The sequence below is a fragment of the Gossypium hirsutum genome, chromosome D02 (assembly GCF_007990345.1).
Source record: "Gossypium hirsutum isolate 1008001.06 chromosome D02, Gossypium_hirsutum_v2.1, whole genome shotgun sequence".
Classification (NCBI taxonomy): domain Eukaryota; kingdom Viridiplantae; phylum Streptophyta; class Magnoliopsida; order Malvales; family Malvaceae; genus Gossypium; species Gossypium hirsutum.
Genome location: NC_053438.1, coordinates 9,799,271 through 9,813,092, shown reverse-complemented (window position 1 = coordinate 9,813,092; position 13,822 = coordinate 9,799,271). Strand labels below are relative to the sequence as shown.

Here is a 13,822-nt window from a genome sequence, read left to right as displayed (position 1 = left end):
TAATATGATGACTTGTTTACTCGATGGTTTATAATCCTGTTTGAACCTAAAGAATGCTTAGGATACAAATGACATGTCACTAGAGATTATATGTTTCGGATGCTAGTCTTGAATGTCCTACCGATGGCTAAGGTCTTGCATTTGTTGTTGATTCTCCACAACTCGTGTGAGTAGCATTGTGTAGCTAACATCTCAACCCATAGCTCGTGTGAGTATGCCCATTTCACAACTCATATGAGCATTATTGAAAATGTTATGGTTCCATGAAAAGGTGTTTCCGAGTATCCGATGTTATTCTATACGGCTCAACGAGTAAGTAAAGGAATGAAAAAGCTTATATATGAATTATGGATAACGATGACCGTACGGAACGGTAAGGTGAGCTTTAATAATTCATGGAAAGAGATACTATAATGATGGGAATTCTGGTGTTAGGAAAGGCAAGTGTTATGTGATTTAATAAGTATGATTGAATGGTTTAATGTTAAGGAACAATAAGTTTAAGTTTCTTTATAGGAATTTACTAAGCATTATATGCTTACGTAGTTGTTGTTCCTCTAATTTGTAGGTCATTGGAAAGCTCATTCGGTTGGAATCTTGTTGGAGCCCTATCACACTATCCGTCGAACATTTGGTACTTTTGAACATTTTGGCTATGGTTATAAATGGCATGTATAAGACTCATATGTAATAGGTGTCATGAATATGTTACTTGGCTTACTTGGTTTGGTCATATCTTTTGGCGATTATGTTTTGGGGTGGACTTGTAAAGCTTTGTAAATAAGTATCTTTTGGTCACTTTAAGTGACATGTAAATGTATGTTTTAGACATGTTTATATGTGTGGTTGAAATGATTGAAATGTTTATGGTTGTAGTGCAGTAAGCTTAGGCTATGGAGTGAAAGTAAATTGTTTTAAGTTGATGTGCCTTTGAATGACATATTGGTTAAAACCTATAAGTTGATTGATTTGGCATGTTTGTGTGTGCTCAATGAGTGTTTTGAACCATTGAATGTATATGTAATAGGCGTATTTGTATATGTTTGGATACTTATTACAAATGTTACGTTTTAAACTTGGTATAAGCTTAATTGTGTATGTACCTTTAATCTTGGTGTGAATATGTTCATATAAAATTGTTTTGGTCATTTGATATAAACATTATTTAAGTGTTTGAATCATGGTATGAATGAATGTGAATGATTAAGAAGAAATTATAAGTTTGACATGAGTTTTATATATGAACTTATGAATTTGAATGCAAATTAGTTGATGTGTCATGTGAATTGAGATTGATAATTGAACTGTGGTGTCAATGAGGACACATTGGTTAGACATTTAGGTTGATTGTTTTGGCATGTGTTTTTAACGTATGGAAACAGTTGGTTTTAATTTGGCTTGGAACCTAAGTGTTGGATGAAAGTTTGCCTTTTTTTAGAAGCTTTTTAAGGTGCATATGGCTTGGGCTATTCCAAATGGCTTGGTCATACGGTCTTGTGACACACACGGCTTGGACACACGACCATGTGTCTTATAAATTTTTAGGTGCAAGATTTTTCACACGGTCACAGTTAGTTACACGGTCTGGCCACAAGGGCGTATGGGGAAGCCACATGACCATGTGTGAAGCGACAAGACCTAGGCTATTCCACACGAGTTGGACACACAGCCGTGTGACCCCTGTTTCCAAAATTTTTCAATATTTTGCATATTTTTCTGTTTTGATTCAAAGTAGTCTCGGATTGTTCCCAAACTATTTTTAAGGCCCTGTAAGCTCGATTTAAGGCCCGTAAGTGTAATTTACCCTAATTTTTTAAGTTATTGAATATTATTATTTATTTTATATTTTTGTTTCTGTTTGATGATAAATTTCCTAATTTGTACTGTAACACTCCGTAACCCTATTCTGGCGACGGAGATGGGTTAGGGGTGTTACATGACAGACGACATATTAGTTTTTCAATCTGTTTGCTCATTTTCAATTAGACTAAGAACATGTTTAGGTTCGTCTACTAATACAAGTTGTATTTTCGTATCACGATTCGACCACATAATATCACTTAGTATTAGTTAAACATTAAGTAATCAATGAGCAATATTTGTTTCTATTTTGTTTTGCGTGCAAAAACCATTTGAGGAAAACAATATTAAGGTTATTAATTTAATTCATGAATAATTTTATTAAACAATCTATTCGGAAAAAAATTACAAGTGTACTTAGACGAAAATACTACACTAAGGGCACCAGATCCAACAACAACAACAACATCAAGGTGAGTTTTGTTCAAACTTGATCACATAACATTTCATTTAAAAACATAAGTTTTATATCATCTATATTCAATTTAACCATCATTCAATCATACGGAAATATACTACTATGCGTGCCCTTAATTTCTCCATTTCACTATTTAGGATCAATAGACATAATTCAAATTGTTCAACTTCTACATTTTTGTATCATTAATGTTACCCAATGAAACGTCGTAAAAGAACTTAAATACACTGGTTCTAATCACATCTAGTGCTCTTCCGAGCTAAACATATCCACTTGTGTCAGGTTACCCGTCCGGGCTAAACCTTTTATCGATACATTAAATAGCTTAGCCAAAGCTGTAAATATACATGTCAAATTACCTGTTCGGGCTAAACCTATAAAATGACATTAGGTTACTCACTCGAGCTAAACCTGTGTCACATGTATCTTCGAGTTCACAGCAAATGATGGATCTCGGTAATCATCAGTAATTAACCACATATGTTGCTCGTTTGAGCTTAACATATATTCGTGTCAGGTTGCCGTCTGGGCTAAACCTTTATATTGACACATCAAATAGTTTGGTCAGAGCTAAATATACATTTAAGGTTACCCGTCTGGATAAACCTTTGAAATGACATCAGATTACTCATCCGAGCTAAGCCTGCATCACATGTATCTTCGAGTCTGTAAAAAATGTTGGATCTCAGAATCATTGGAGATCAACCTGTAACCATGTGTACGATACATTTACAAAGTTTCATTGGGGTAATTCCATTATGTAAGTTCATGTTATTCCATTTCAAATTAATCATTTCTCACCTTTTTTGTACTAAATTGTAAAAAATTCAAAGTTTACTAAAGTATATATTATATATATAACATTCACAATACAATATACATGATGAATCAAAATATAAATACACCATATGAACTTACCTAAAAAACGACAACTACAAAGTGTCAAGGACTAATCCGTAATTTCTTTTATTTCTCGATTAACTTCAGTTTGATTTAAATCTTGAGTTATAATAATTCATTGCCAATTATTAGTTTCAATTACATTATAACATCCTATTCAAGGCATATGACAACTTAATTCCATTTTATACAATTTCCCTAAAATTTTGCATTTTATTCAATTTTAGGGTCTGTTTGATTGCCAGTAAAATATTTTCCGTAAAATGATTTTGGGAAAATGTTTTGCTTTTCTGTAAAATGATTTACTGGAAAATATTTTCTGGTGTTTGATTGAATCTGTGTAAAATATTTTTGGCTGTTTGGCAGATTTCCTGGAAATATTTTTCGAAAAAATTGTTTTTACATATATTGATATGTATTAATAAATTTTTATATTTTAAATTATTTTTACATATATTGCAATGATTTATTTATAATAATACTCAATTATTAAGCTACAATATTAATCGTTATAAATTGAAAAAAATTAATATCAAATAAATTATTTGTAATTGTGTTAAAAAACAAGTATTGAATAATTATAAATTGCTTCGAAACCACAATGAATACTAGAAATAATATTATCCAAATACATAATTAGTAGTACACCACATAGTAACAACATTGTCCAAGTGCATAATATTACACCACATAAAAGTATCAATATCTTCAACCATGAGAAAATTATTGAAGCCAAATTTTTTTATGCTTCTTACTTTTAACTAAAAAAGCTTTGGTTAATACAATACTTCAATAAATGATTTGGTTAATACAATACTTCAATATATTTGATAAGCATATGAAAATGAAAGCATGACAAATTAGTTTTCTGGTAGGAAATTGCAATTACTACAAGATTTTGTTATATATTATTAGGATTTCAATATCATGTATAATTAATTAATTAATCCCTCATTATATATTTAATCAAGAATTTGAATGGGAAATTTGAATGAAATTCATTTAAAAATCAATATATTATTAGGTGTAATACATTAATATTTAACATATTATTTATAAAAAAAATATACATTAACAGTAAATATTATTTTTTTTGCAAAAACATTATTAAAAATGGTGATGCCTCTTTTTTAAAATATAAAAAATTAAATTATAAATTGCTATCAAGTGTGTTTTCTTTTTTTATTTTGAAATTTTAAACAAAAAAAAAATGGAACAATGTTATAAAATTTTTTTATTTCTATTTTTTATAATTCTTTAAATTAAAAATTGATTAATTTTTATAAAAAATAAATAATGTTTAAGTGCACTGCTATAATTGCCATAATCTCAAATGTCCAGCATAAGTTTGTTTGCTCTATTTTCAGCATGAAAAAAGCATTCAAAAGTTTACAACAATATCAACAATAAGTTTGTTTGCTCTATTTGATGTATCATGCCAGGGCATATATATTCAAATTGTAACCAAACATTGGTAGTTGATATTTAAAATTGGCAATTTAAAACTAGAAATATTTGATGAACCATGCCAGGGCATATATGTTCAACTTCCTTGCAAATCTCCTATGCTAAATAAACTAATTAGTATGTCAATATATATCTGTTGAAATATAGATGGTAAGGGTGTAGTTTTAGATTAAATTGATGAAACCTTTTCGTTTTTACATGAAGTTGATGGAAATATGCAAAGAAATCTCAATAAAACTCAAATTACAGCACCTCGCGTTCTATTATTCAGGCTATTAATTTCTACTCTCTAAGAACATTTTGAGGCTATTAATTTCTAGTCTCAAAAGCCAATTCTTTAGTCAATTGAATATGGTTAGCATACGAGAAAATGAACGAACAAAATGGATCAATATCAGTGAAAACAAGTAACACATTTTCAAACAAACGAATCAATATCAGTGAAAGCAAGTGGAACAAAAACATAATTCAACAAAGATCTTATCACTGTTTCGTTTTTCCTTACAATTTCAAGGATTTGAAGGATCATAATCTCGTATGATGAAACTCGATTTGAATGAATAAATGAATCGATCAACAGCTTATGTTTAGGAATTTTCAATTTCGAAGCAGTTTACTATGGATAAGAACAGAAGTCACATTGGATCAAAAGTAAAATCCTACGTTCGAAATTCAAAGTTCAAACCGTCAAACAAAGACCAGACCTAAATTAACAATTAGGCATCAAAGCAAAACTTCAAACGTTGAATTGAAGGTCACACAATACTGTAAAGGTAGGTGGTTGCTATGCTAAAATTCAAACCCGAACTCCAAATATTGTCGATTTTATAGTCAAATTACAAAGATAAAAGATAGGTTTCGTGCAAAATTAACCATGAAAATGGCTTGAAGCATTCATGAATCATGAGACCATTACCAGGAAGTAAAGCACCAAAATTAAGCATTCAGCAAAAGATAGCTTACTATAAATGGCTAAAGCATCCGTTAAGAGACCACACTCTAAGTCTGAAAACCAACACAAAACAAGGGTTCTTTTACTTTTATTCACAAACTTCCTAGTTCACATACAGAGTTTGCTCCTAGGCCATTGCATCTCCACTCAATGTATTATTCCGCTTACAAAGAAAAACCACAAAAACATTCTTTCCACAACCAACTGGGAAAATAAAAGTAAAATAGGTTCAATTATATTTTCACATTCAACAGGATACAACATATATACTCATTCTCTACACAGAACATTATGTATAAAGAGGGTAGAATATAAATCAACAACAAAGATGAAAACATTATATTTACAAAAGATTACTAGAGATAATACAACCATAAAGATCAATCCTTTTTCCAGAAAACATTATATCGAACACACAAACGGCCACAAAAATATTACTTTGATTACAAAGCCCATTAATCAAAGTTGAAAAAATTACAACATCAGGCTCAACACCAAACTTCAGCATTTTCCCCAAAACAGAAAACCCAAAATCAATTCGACCTAATTGACATCATGGGAAACGCTTAATAATTCCATCTGGCTACACATAGAAACAACAATGGCATAATGTTTCATTCTAACAATGGCTGCAAATAATTTAGTGAATTCCACAATTGAAGGCTTTGGGTACTTTTCAATCATCTTATTGAACAAACTCAAAACATGATCAACATTATCGAAGCGGTGGTCTGTTTTTCCCTTTCCTCTAACAGGCATGTACATGGGTTTCTTACTTAGGCAGTTGATGTGGGTAGCAATGGTGTTAGAAGAAGAAGAAAAAAAGTGGAAATTAGAAAGATGGCTTCCAGCATTAACAACCGAATGAAGAATAAAAGAAGAAGGAAGCTTACCCATCATTTGAAAGCAGAAATGGCAGCGGCAGTAGCAGCCAAAAAGAAATGAAAAATAAACTGAGCATATAAGCCAAAAAGAAATGAAAAATAAACGAAGTAACCGTCGAAAAATAGAATTGCAACCTACCAGCAGCGGTTTCCAGTTCTGAACCAAAATGAAGCTTTCAAGAACAGAAATTTGAAGGAATGGATGAAGGGAGAAGAATGCCTGAGAGCTTTAGGAAAATGTCTTACAGAGATTGAATCGGTAAGACAATTTCCCAAAAATTGTAAGGCATTCTCCCGTGTTTTGGAGTTGATTTTCCAAAAGGAAAGTATTTTCCTCCAATCAAACACTGAAAAATGGGAAAAACCAATTCCGAAAAATATTTTCCCCCTATCAAACAGACCCGTAATTTAAAATATTATAGGGACTGTTATGACAATTTATTTTCAGGTTTGGTCTTTTAGGCAATTTCCTTTAATTTATGTTAATTTTTTTTATTAATCTCATTATAGTTTTGATGGTATCTACTCTTTTTGACACAAGTGTTAGAATTTCCATAGATGCGCTTCAACGCACTCGAATTCACGTCCAGAGGATAATACCTATGTCAATGGAGCTAATACTCAATCGATTTCGTTTCATTATATTAATTAAATTAAGTAATTAAATAGAAATTTAGAAAAAAAAAAAGAAGAAGAAAGAAATAGGTTTCCATAAATAGTTATAGAGATATTTTTAGTGAAGCCATATCTACAGCAATATAAAAGCATCAAAATGAATTACTGGGGTGTGAAAGTTAAAAGGGTTTTTTTCCCCTTTAAGAAACGTAAATCAAAGCTGAATTTTGCCGTTAATTAACCGCCATGTCAATGCGCAGACGAACCTTGCTGAAGGTCATTGTTCTCGGTGATAGCGGGTACGATCCTTGTTTATTTTAATTTCAATTCCTATGGCTTCATTCAAATGAAAAATTTACGAATTTTTGTAAATTCGTTAAATGTTGGTAAATTTGATTGCTTTTTGTGTCAATGTCAGAGTGGGAAAGACGTCGTTGATGAATCAGTATCCTTTCATCCGTATTTGAATTTTATTTTTTAAAAATTTTTGTGTAAATTTTTTAAGAGGTTGTTAATTTTTATCTAAATGCCAATGCGGCTTTGATTTAATGGCTAGCTTGAGAGTTTAGAAACTTTGATATTGCATATTCGAATTCCAGCTGCGTAATGCATGGGTGAGTTAGTTTGTGCAAGTCCCACCTGTGCAAACCATGCAAGGGTGAATTAGTTTGTTGATATGGTTATTAAGTTCAATGTCTAAAATGATGATTAATTCTGATAGTAATTGTTGATATAATCATAAATTGAAAATCATTTGAATATATTTTTTTATTCACTTAGTTTACAATGTTTTCAAGATTAACTCGTTGAATTTAGATATGTTCATATGAAGTTTACTCAACAATATAAAGCAACTATTGGTGCTGATTTTGTCACTAAAGAACTCCAGATTGACGACCGGGATGTCACTCTTCAAGTAGAGTTTTTTCTTCTTATCTGGGTGCTTTTATGTTGTTTATAGCTCAAATCTGAAGATGTTTTTTCTTTTGCATTGGTTAGATGTGGGACACTGCAGGGCAGGAAAGGTTTCAAAGTCTTGGAGTTGCCTTCTATAGAGGTGCAGATTGTTGTGTGCTAGTTTATGATGTTAATGTGATGAAATCATTTGACAGCCTCGACAATTGGCATGAGGAGTTCCTTAAACAGGTTTCATTTTTTCCCGTCCTCTGTTCTTTCATTTCACTTTAAGCTGTTTGTTTTTATGCCTCTATAGCATCCACGTAGTTATAAACATGTCAAGAACAAGCAATGTATTAGGTCTTTTTTGGCTTGTACTGCTTTTAATACCGCTGCCATGATAAATCTTTAAGCTTGTGCTAAGGCATGGCTTGTGAATATACTAAAAGATTGAAGCCACTCTAGTGAAATTTTCCAATGAACATTTTGTAGGACATAAATTCTTTATGAGAAACAGTGGTTAATTACCTGAAGCACACCTTACATGAGGAAAACTTTCTTGCAAGATGGTCTTTTGTTGATTGACCTTGATCAGAGGCTTTTTCGTTTTCTTTAACTACTAATGGTTCCATCTGCACACCCTAAACTGCATATTAATTTCTATATGAAAGTGATTAGCATGCTGATATGGTTTCTATTTCTGGTTTCATGCCAGGCAAATCCTACTGACCCCAGGACATTTCCTTTTATATTGCTTGGAAACAAGATAGATGTAGATGGCGGTAATACTCGAGTGGTAAGGATGTCTAGTTTCTATACTTGCTAATTTTCTTTTATCCTCACCGTACCTCAGCTTAATAAGTGGTGTCTTGAGCCATGTAGGTCTCTGAGAAGAAAGCAAAAGACTGGTGCGCTTCAAAAGAAAACATACCTTACTTTGAAACATCAGCGAAAGAAGATATCAACGTTGAAGCTGCATTCCATTGTATTGCCAAAACTGCTCTCGCGAATGAGCGCGAGCAGGACATGTAAGTTCATCTATCTTGAGGTATATTCCCTTTGTTTTTTTAAGTGAATTTTGGCATGTCCAACTTGGTGTTATTGCCCCAGGAAGCAGTATGGTTTCATCAAACAATGGAGATTCGGATATGATCATTATCTTGTCTTGCATTTTTCACTGCACAGCCGTGATCTTTAGCGTGTGCCTTTGGGACATTATATAGTTAAAAGTTGGGGAAAAAGGACGATATTTCTGAGTATTGATATCACATTTGTGTATGAATTTGCAGATATTTTCAGGGCATCCCAGATGCTGTCAGTGAGACTGAGCAAAGAGGTGGCTGTGCATGCTGATTATGAGCCAAACTCGTCATTTTATTTTTTGTTGCTCAATGCATCCATATTTTCTGGTTCCTATGATTCTTATCCATTATATATACATACATTTGTATTCTAAAATCCCTTTATTGAAGCATTATGTGATACCATTGTTTTTGTTAGAGATGAAAGTATAAGAACTAAAATTTTGTACAACCCCAGGTGATTTTGCTTTTAGTTTTTTATTAGGGTCATATATTCAAATTTTAGTATATGGTTAAGCTTTCATTCAAGAAATGATGATTGTTCATGTTTTCATTGGACTTTAATATATTCTTGAAAGCATAAATTCCTAAGTTTTGCTGATATTTTGGTAAATGAAAGTTGTTTTTCGACATTTTTACTAGCCCCCCGGTTTCAAGTTCAAATCTTAGCATGTGCAGTTGAGGAAGAATATGAGCAAGATCAGCTTAACTAAACCATATATATTAGGAACCTATCCCAGCAAATAAACATCAAGAAAACACCGGTATAAACCGAGGAACTCTTTAAAGATTCACGAACCATCGATGTTTACCACATTCACATTGTCGATCTTTTTCATGCACAAAGCTAACTTTGTTCTGGTTTATTCAGCCGAAACTTCCAAAGCTTTGTGAATGGAAGGATAACTTGCACAAGAAGGCATGTTAGGAGGGGGAGTACGAATGCTTGTTTCCGGATTGCTGCCATTCTTCACTATCAGAACAGTGTTCATTCCCCAAATCAAATGTCTACCTTCCTGGCAGTGCATTGCCCACACTCCTGCTCACAAGTTTGAACAAAATTCGGGTTTTATAGCACCAGCATATGGCTATATATAACATGTTTAGAGTCTGCAATAAAAATGGAAAAGGTACACACACAGAGGCAAAATTATAGAAAGTTACCAGGATTGTTAGCTTTAAATCTGATCGTCAGCCATCCTTTCACAGGGAGTGAAGCAGTGCTGAGGTAAGGTGGATCAACTAGATTATAGGTTTCCGTATCTCTTGTACTGTTGAAATTCCCATAACCCTCTCCGAGTACGTAAAATTTATGCCCGTGTATATACATAGAATGCTCATCCGATGCGTTCAACAGATTTGTTGACTGAAACACTATCTCAACCTCTTCACTGTATTCCAAAACTTTCACCTTCGTCCCCTTCAATGGATGCGTACTATCATCTCTCAAATCGGCGACAAAGTCGAAGTAATAGGGAGGCTCATCCAGAAAATCCAAGGTATAGAATCCACTCAAGTTCCTACGATGAAAAATCTATGATATTGTAACCATCTCCAGTGACATTATATCAAATATATTTCTACAAGGGAAAGCCATAAGTGCTCTGCTGAATCCTTGAACCCCGACATCTGCAAGGCCTTCCCTAATTCACCAATTACGGTCTCTTTTGTACCAAAAGAAAACGCGAGAAACTATAAAGGAGGAGGAGAATTTTTACCTGTAATAAGCTTGAAGCACATCTGTTGAGGGGTTCACCCAGCTTATATTGTTTAAGCTTGAAAGAAGAGTATAGTCCATATACGCAGAAAAGTTGTGAACAATTTTATCCATGGAAGCTGTTATGTACATTTGGGTAGTTACGTTTCTCGGAACATCTATAGGATGTTCTTTGCTTGCCAAGCTTTTCAGACGCTTCCTGAATTGTGTTGCAGAATCATAGTCGGTATACGAAGGAAGTTTTTCAGGAAAGAAAGGAGATGACAGTCGGTCGTATTTCCCTCTATACTCAAGAATCGCAGAAGCATTTGTTTTATCATATCCGGTAAAAAACAGATTATCGGTGTAATATTGTCGACCGGCCATGTAATAACGACCGGGAGATCGATTTGTTTTGACTAAAACATCCATTGTCTGACCATTTGATAACATGACATAACTTGTAGTAAAAGGTTTCAGGTAGCTTCCATCGATTCCAACAACTATGAGATCATGTCCTGCTATTGCAAAGAAGAACTCTTCATTCATCAATGCATTGACTAAGCGAATCAAGTACGTCTTCCCGTAATCGACTTGCCATCGGTATGCCATCTCTGCAACACAAGATCAATAAATAATCATGTATAAGATGTCACAATTATCCATTGATTTTTCTGCAATTGAAAGCTTAAACAGAAATTTGAGCTCAAAAGCTCTAAAATCATGAAAACTCTTAAGCCTATAGGAAATGATCCAACAATTATAGTTTAGGATACCTTTAGAACAAGCACAGAAATCTCCTGGCTGGCCATTTATGATATAAGCATCAGATACAGGGACATCTTTCCCAGTTCTCAGGATCTCTTTGATTACCTTGTTTACATCATAGGTAAACCAGGTCCCTGCATGCATTCATATATAAGTTTATTCATTCTCATATACACACATACATACACACCTAAATATGCAATTAAGCAAAGAAATTAAGGGTTACCGAGTATGAGGATTTGTTCTCCAGCAGGAGTGGGAAAAGGGTAGGAAAATCCATGAGGAGGGTAAATGACAATGGCACCATGAACAGTGTTTCTAGTCCAATCACTGTTAGCATGCCACCAGAGGGTTCCTTCTTCCTCAGAAAACACAACTTCATATGTGAAATTGTGGCCAGGTTCAATAGGGCATTGCGTGATGTATGCTGACCCATCTGACCATGGATTCCTTGGTTGCTTTACCCCATGCCTGCAAATGAAACCCCCAAAATATTATTGATATAAAATCTTGGTCTGTAACAGATATGTAAATGAACTAGAGAGAAAATTTTACCAGTGAACGGTGAGACCATAATCCCCATGATTATGGACATTAACAAACACCGTATCACCTTTATGAACATAAATGGTGGGTCCTGGGAATTGGCCATTAACAACCAGCATACTCTTGGTCTTGCACAGCCTCGTGAAATTCTTCTCAGCCAGCTACAGTTCAGATCCAGAAGATCATCACAGTATATATTCATATACATATGCATTTATTGGAAACGAAAGATGGATCTAAAAGTTACTTACAACAAAATCATAATAGTGAACTTCAGCTTCAACTACCCAAATGATAATCCCAGCGAGAAACAAAAGTAATACAGGACATGCTGGCTCAACACCCATGGTTTCTTTCTTTGAAAGAGAAAACAGAGACTATTGTTCATATATACGTGTATTACATGTGTGTGTATAAATATAGTATTTTGTTACTGTAAAACTATAAAAATATAAAAAAACATCGTGTGGTTATAATTTTATTAATTTGCAATCAATATATAATTTTATCATTAAAAGAAAATTTTCCTTTAAGATCCGGTCCTCCTCTGCCCTCCGTCCCCCGGGCCCAACCTTGCTCCGCCACTGCACTGTACCATCTTTGTCAAAATTGCTTTTGTCAGAAAAACTACTTTTCAAACAATGCTAAATACAAATTTTTTAAAGTTAAAATGCTTTTCTTTTCCCCATTATTTATATAAAAAAAACCACATTTTCATGGTACTAAATACTAATTTTTTATTATAAATTTGTATGTGATGGATTTCAATAATGCAATTCACATTAATAAAATTTTAATTTTTTCATTTAATTAAAATTTTATTTAAATATAATTATATTATACATATTTTATTATATTTGTGTTTTAAATATTTACACTACGTTTGGTTCGTTGTAATGGAATAGAGTTATAATGTAATAGAGTTGTAATGAAATAGAGCTGTAATCAGTAATTCAACTGCTTAGTTGAATGAAATAGAATAGAACTGTAATAATATTCTTGTGCTTGGTTGAATAGAATAATTTTGTAATAGCATAAGAAAAAAAAATTTGACCAGAGTACCCTTAGCAGATTTTTTTTAAGTAGATAATTATTGTTATTAAATTTTAATAGGATTATTATTAAAAATAATTTAATCATATTTTAATATAATTATTATTAAATATAATTTAATAAAAATAATATAATATTTAATAATATTTTTAATATAAATTAATATATAATAATATTTTTAATATAATTATTTTTATATTAATTTATATTAAAATATTTTTGTTGTTTTATATTGAACTATATTAAAATATTTCAAATATTTTATTTTTATATTTTCTAAGTCCAAATTTTAAAGGATTAATCTGGATTTTTTTTTGTTATTCAATGTTGCATGGAATAACCATTTTTTGGTGATATTAAAGAATAACTATTACGTGAAGACAAGTAATAAGAAAGTAATGGTCATTTCATTGAATTTCATTGAATGAGTATTACGTTCAACCAAATAAAGGAATGGTTTACTATTCAATGAATAAGGAGGTAATGTTATTCCATTCCCCCCCAACGAAACATGCTTTTAGTTTTCACACACATAGGTGTGATAGAATTTTTTATTCATAATGTTATTAATTGAGTTGGTGTCACAAGTTAACTCGACATCAACTGCGATTGATGACATACCAAGATAAACAATTGTAGTGCATTTAGTATTCTTAATTTGATGTATTTATGTGTTTAAATTTT

At 32.3% G+C, this 13,822-nt stretch overlaps 2 protein-coding genes and 1 long non-coding RNA gene across 3 annotated transcripts; 1 reads left to right on the top strand and 2 right to left on the bottom strand.

Moving 5' to 3' along the window:
* Window positions 1-5,651: 5,651 nt before the first annotated feature.
* On the bottom strand, window positions 5,652-6,919 carry LOC121214604 (uncharacterized). The gene is made up of 2 exons (XR_005910175.1): window positions 6,621-6,919; window positions 5,652-6,550 (listed from the first exon to the last, which is right to left on the bottom strand). It is a non-coding gene; the product is annotated as an uncharacterized lncRNA (long non-coding RNA).
* Window positions 6,920-7,247: 328 nt separating this feature from the next.
* LOC107910477 (ras-related protein Rab7) lies at window positions 7,248-9,453 on the top strand. The gene is made up of 7 exons (XM_016838328.2): window positions 7,248-7,395; window positions 7,515-7,541; window positions 7,913-8,012; window positions 8,096-8,242; window positions 8,709-8,789; window positions 8,876-9,021; window positions 9,283-9,453. Exons 1-7 carry the CDS (start codon window positions 7,343-7,345, stop codon window positions 9,344-9,346), a joined length of 618 nt encoding a protein of 205 aa, XP_016693817.2. The 5' UTR covers window positions 7,248-7,342; the 3' UTR covers window positions 9,347-9,453.
* A 327-nt stretch (window positions 9,454-9,780) lies between these two features.
* Window positions 9,781-12,752, bottom strand: LOC121214603 (laccase-21). The gene is made up of 7 exons (XM_041088402.1): window positions 12,337-12,752; window positions 12,095-12,246; window positions 11,766-12,010; window positions 11,548-11,673; window positions 10,794-11,385; window positions 10,240-10,595; window positions 9,781-10,114 (listed from the first exon to the last, which is right to left on the bottom strand). The coding sequence occupies exons 1-7, from the start codon at window positions 12,430-12,432 to the stop codon at window positions 9,939-9,941; spliced, it is 1,743 nt and encodes a 580-aa protein (XP_040944336.1). The 5' UTR covers window positions 12,433-12,752; the 3' UTR covers window positions 9,781-9,938.
* Between the last annotated feature and the right edge of the window lie 1,070 nt (window positions 12,753-13,822).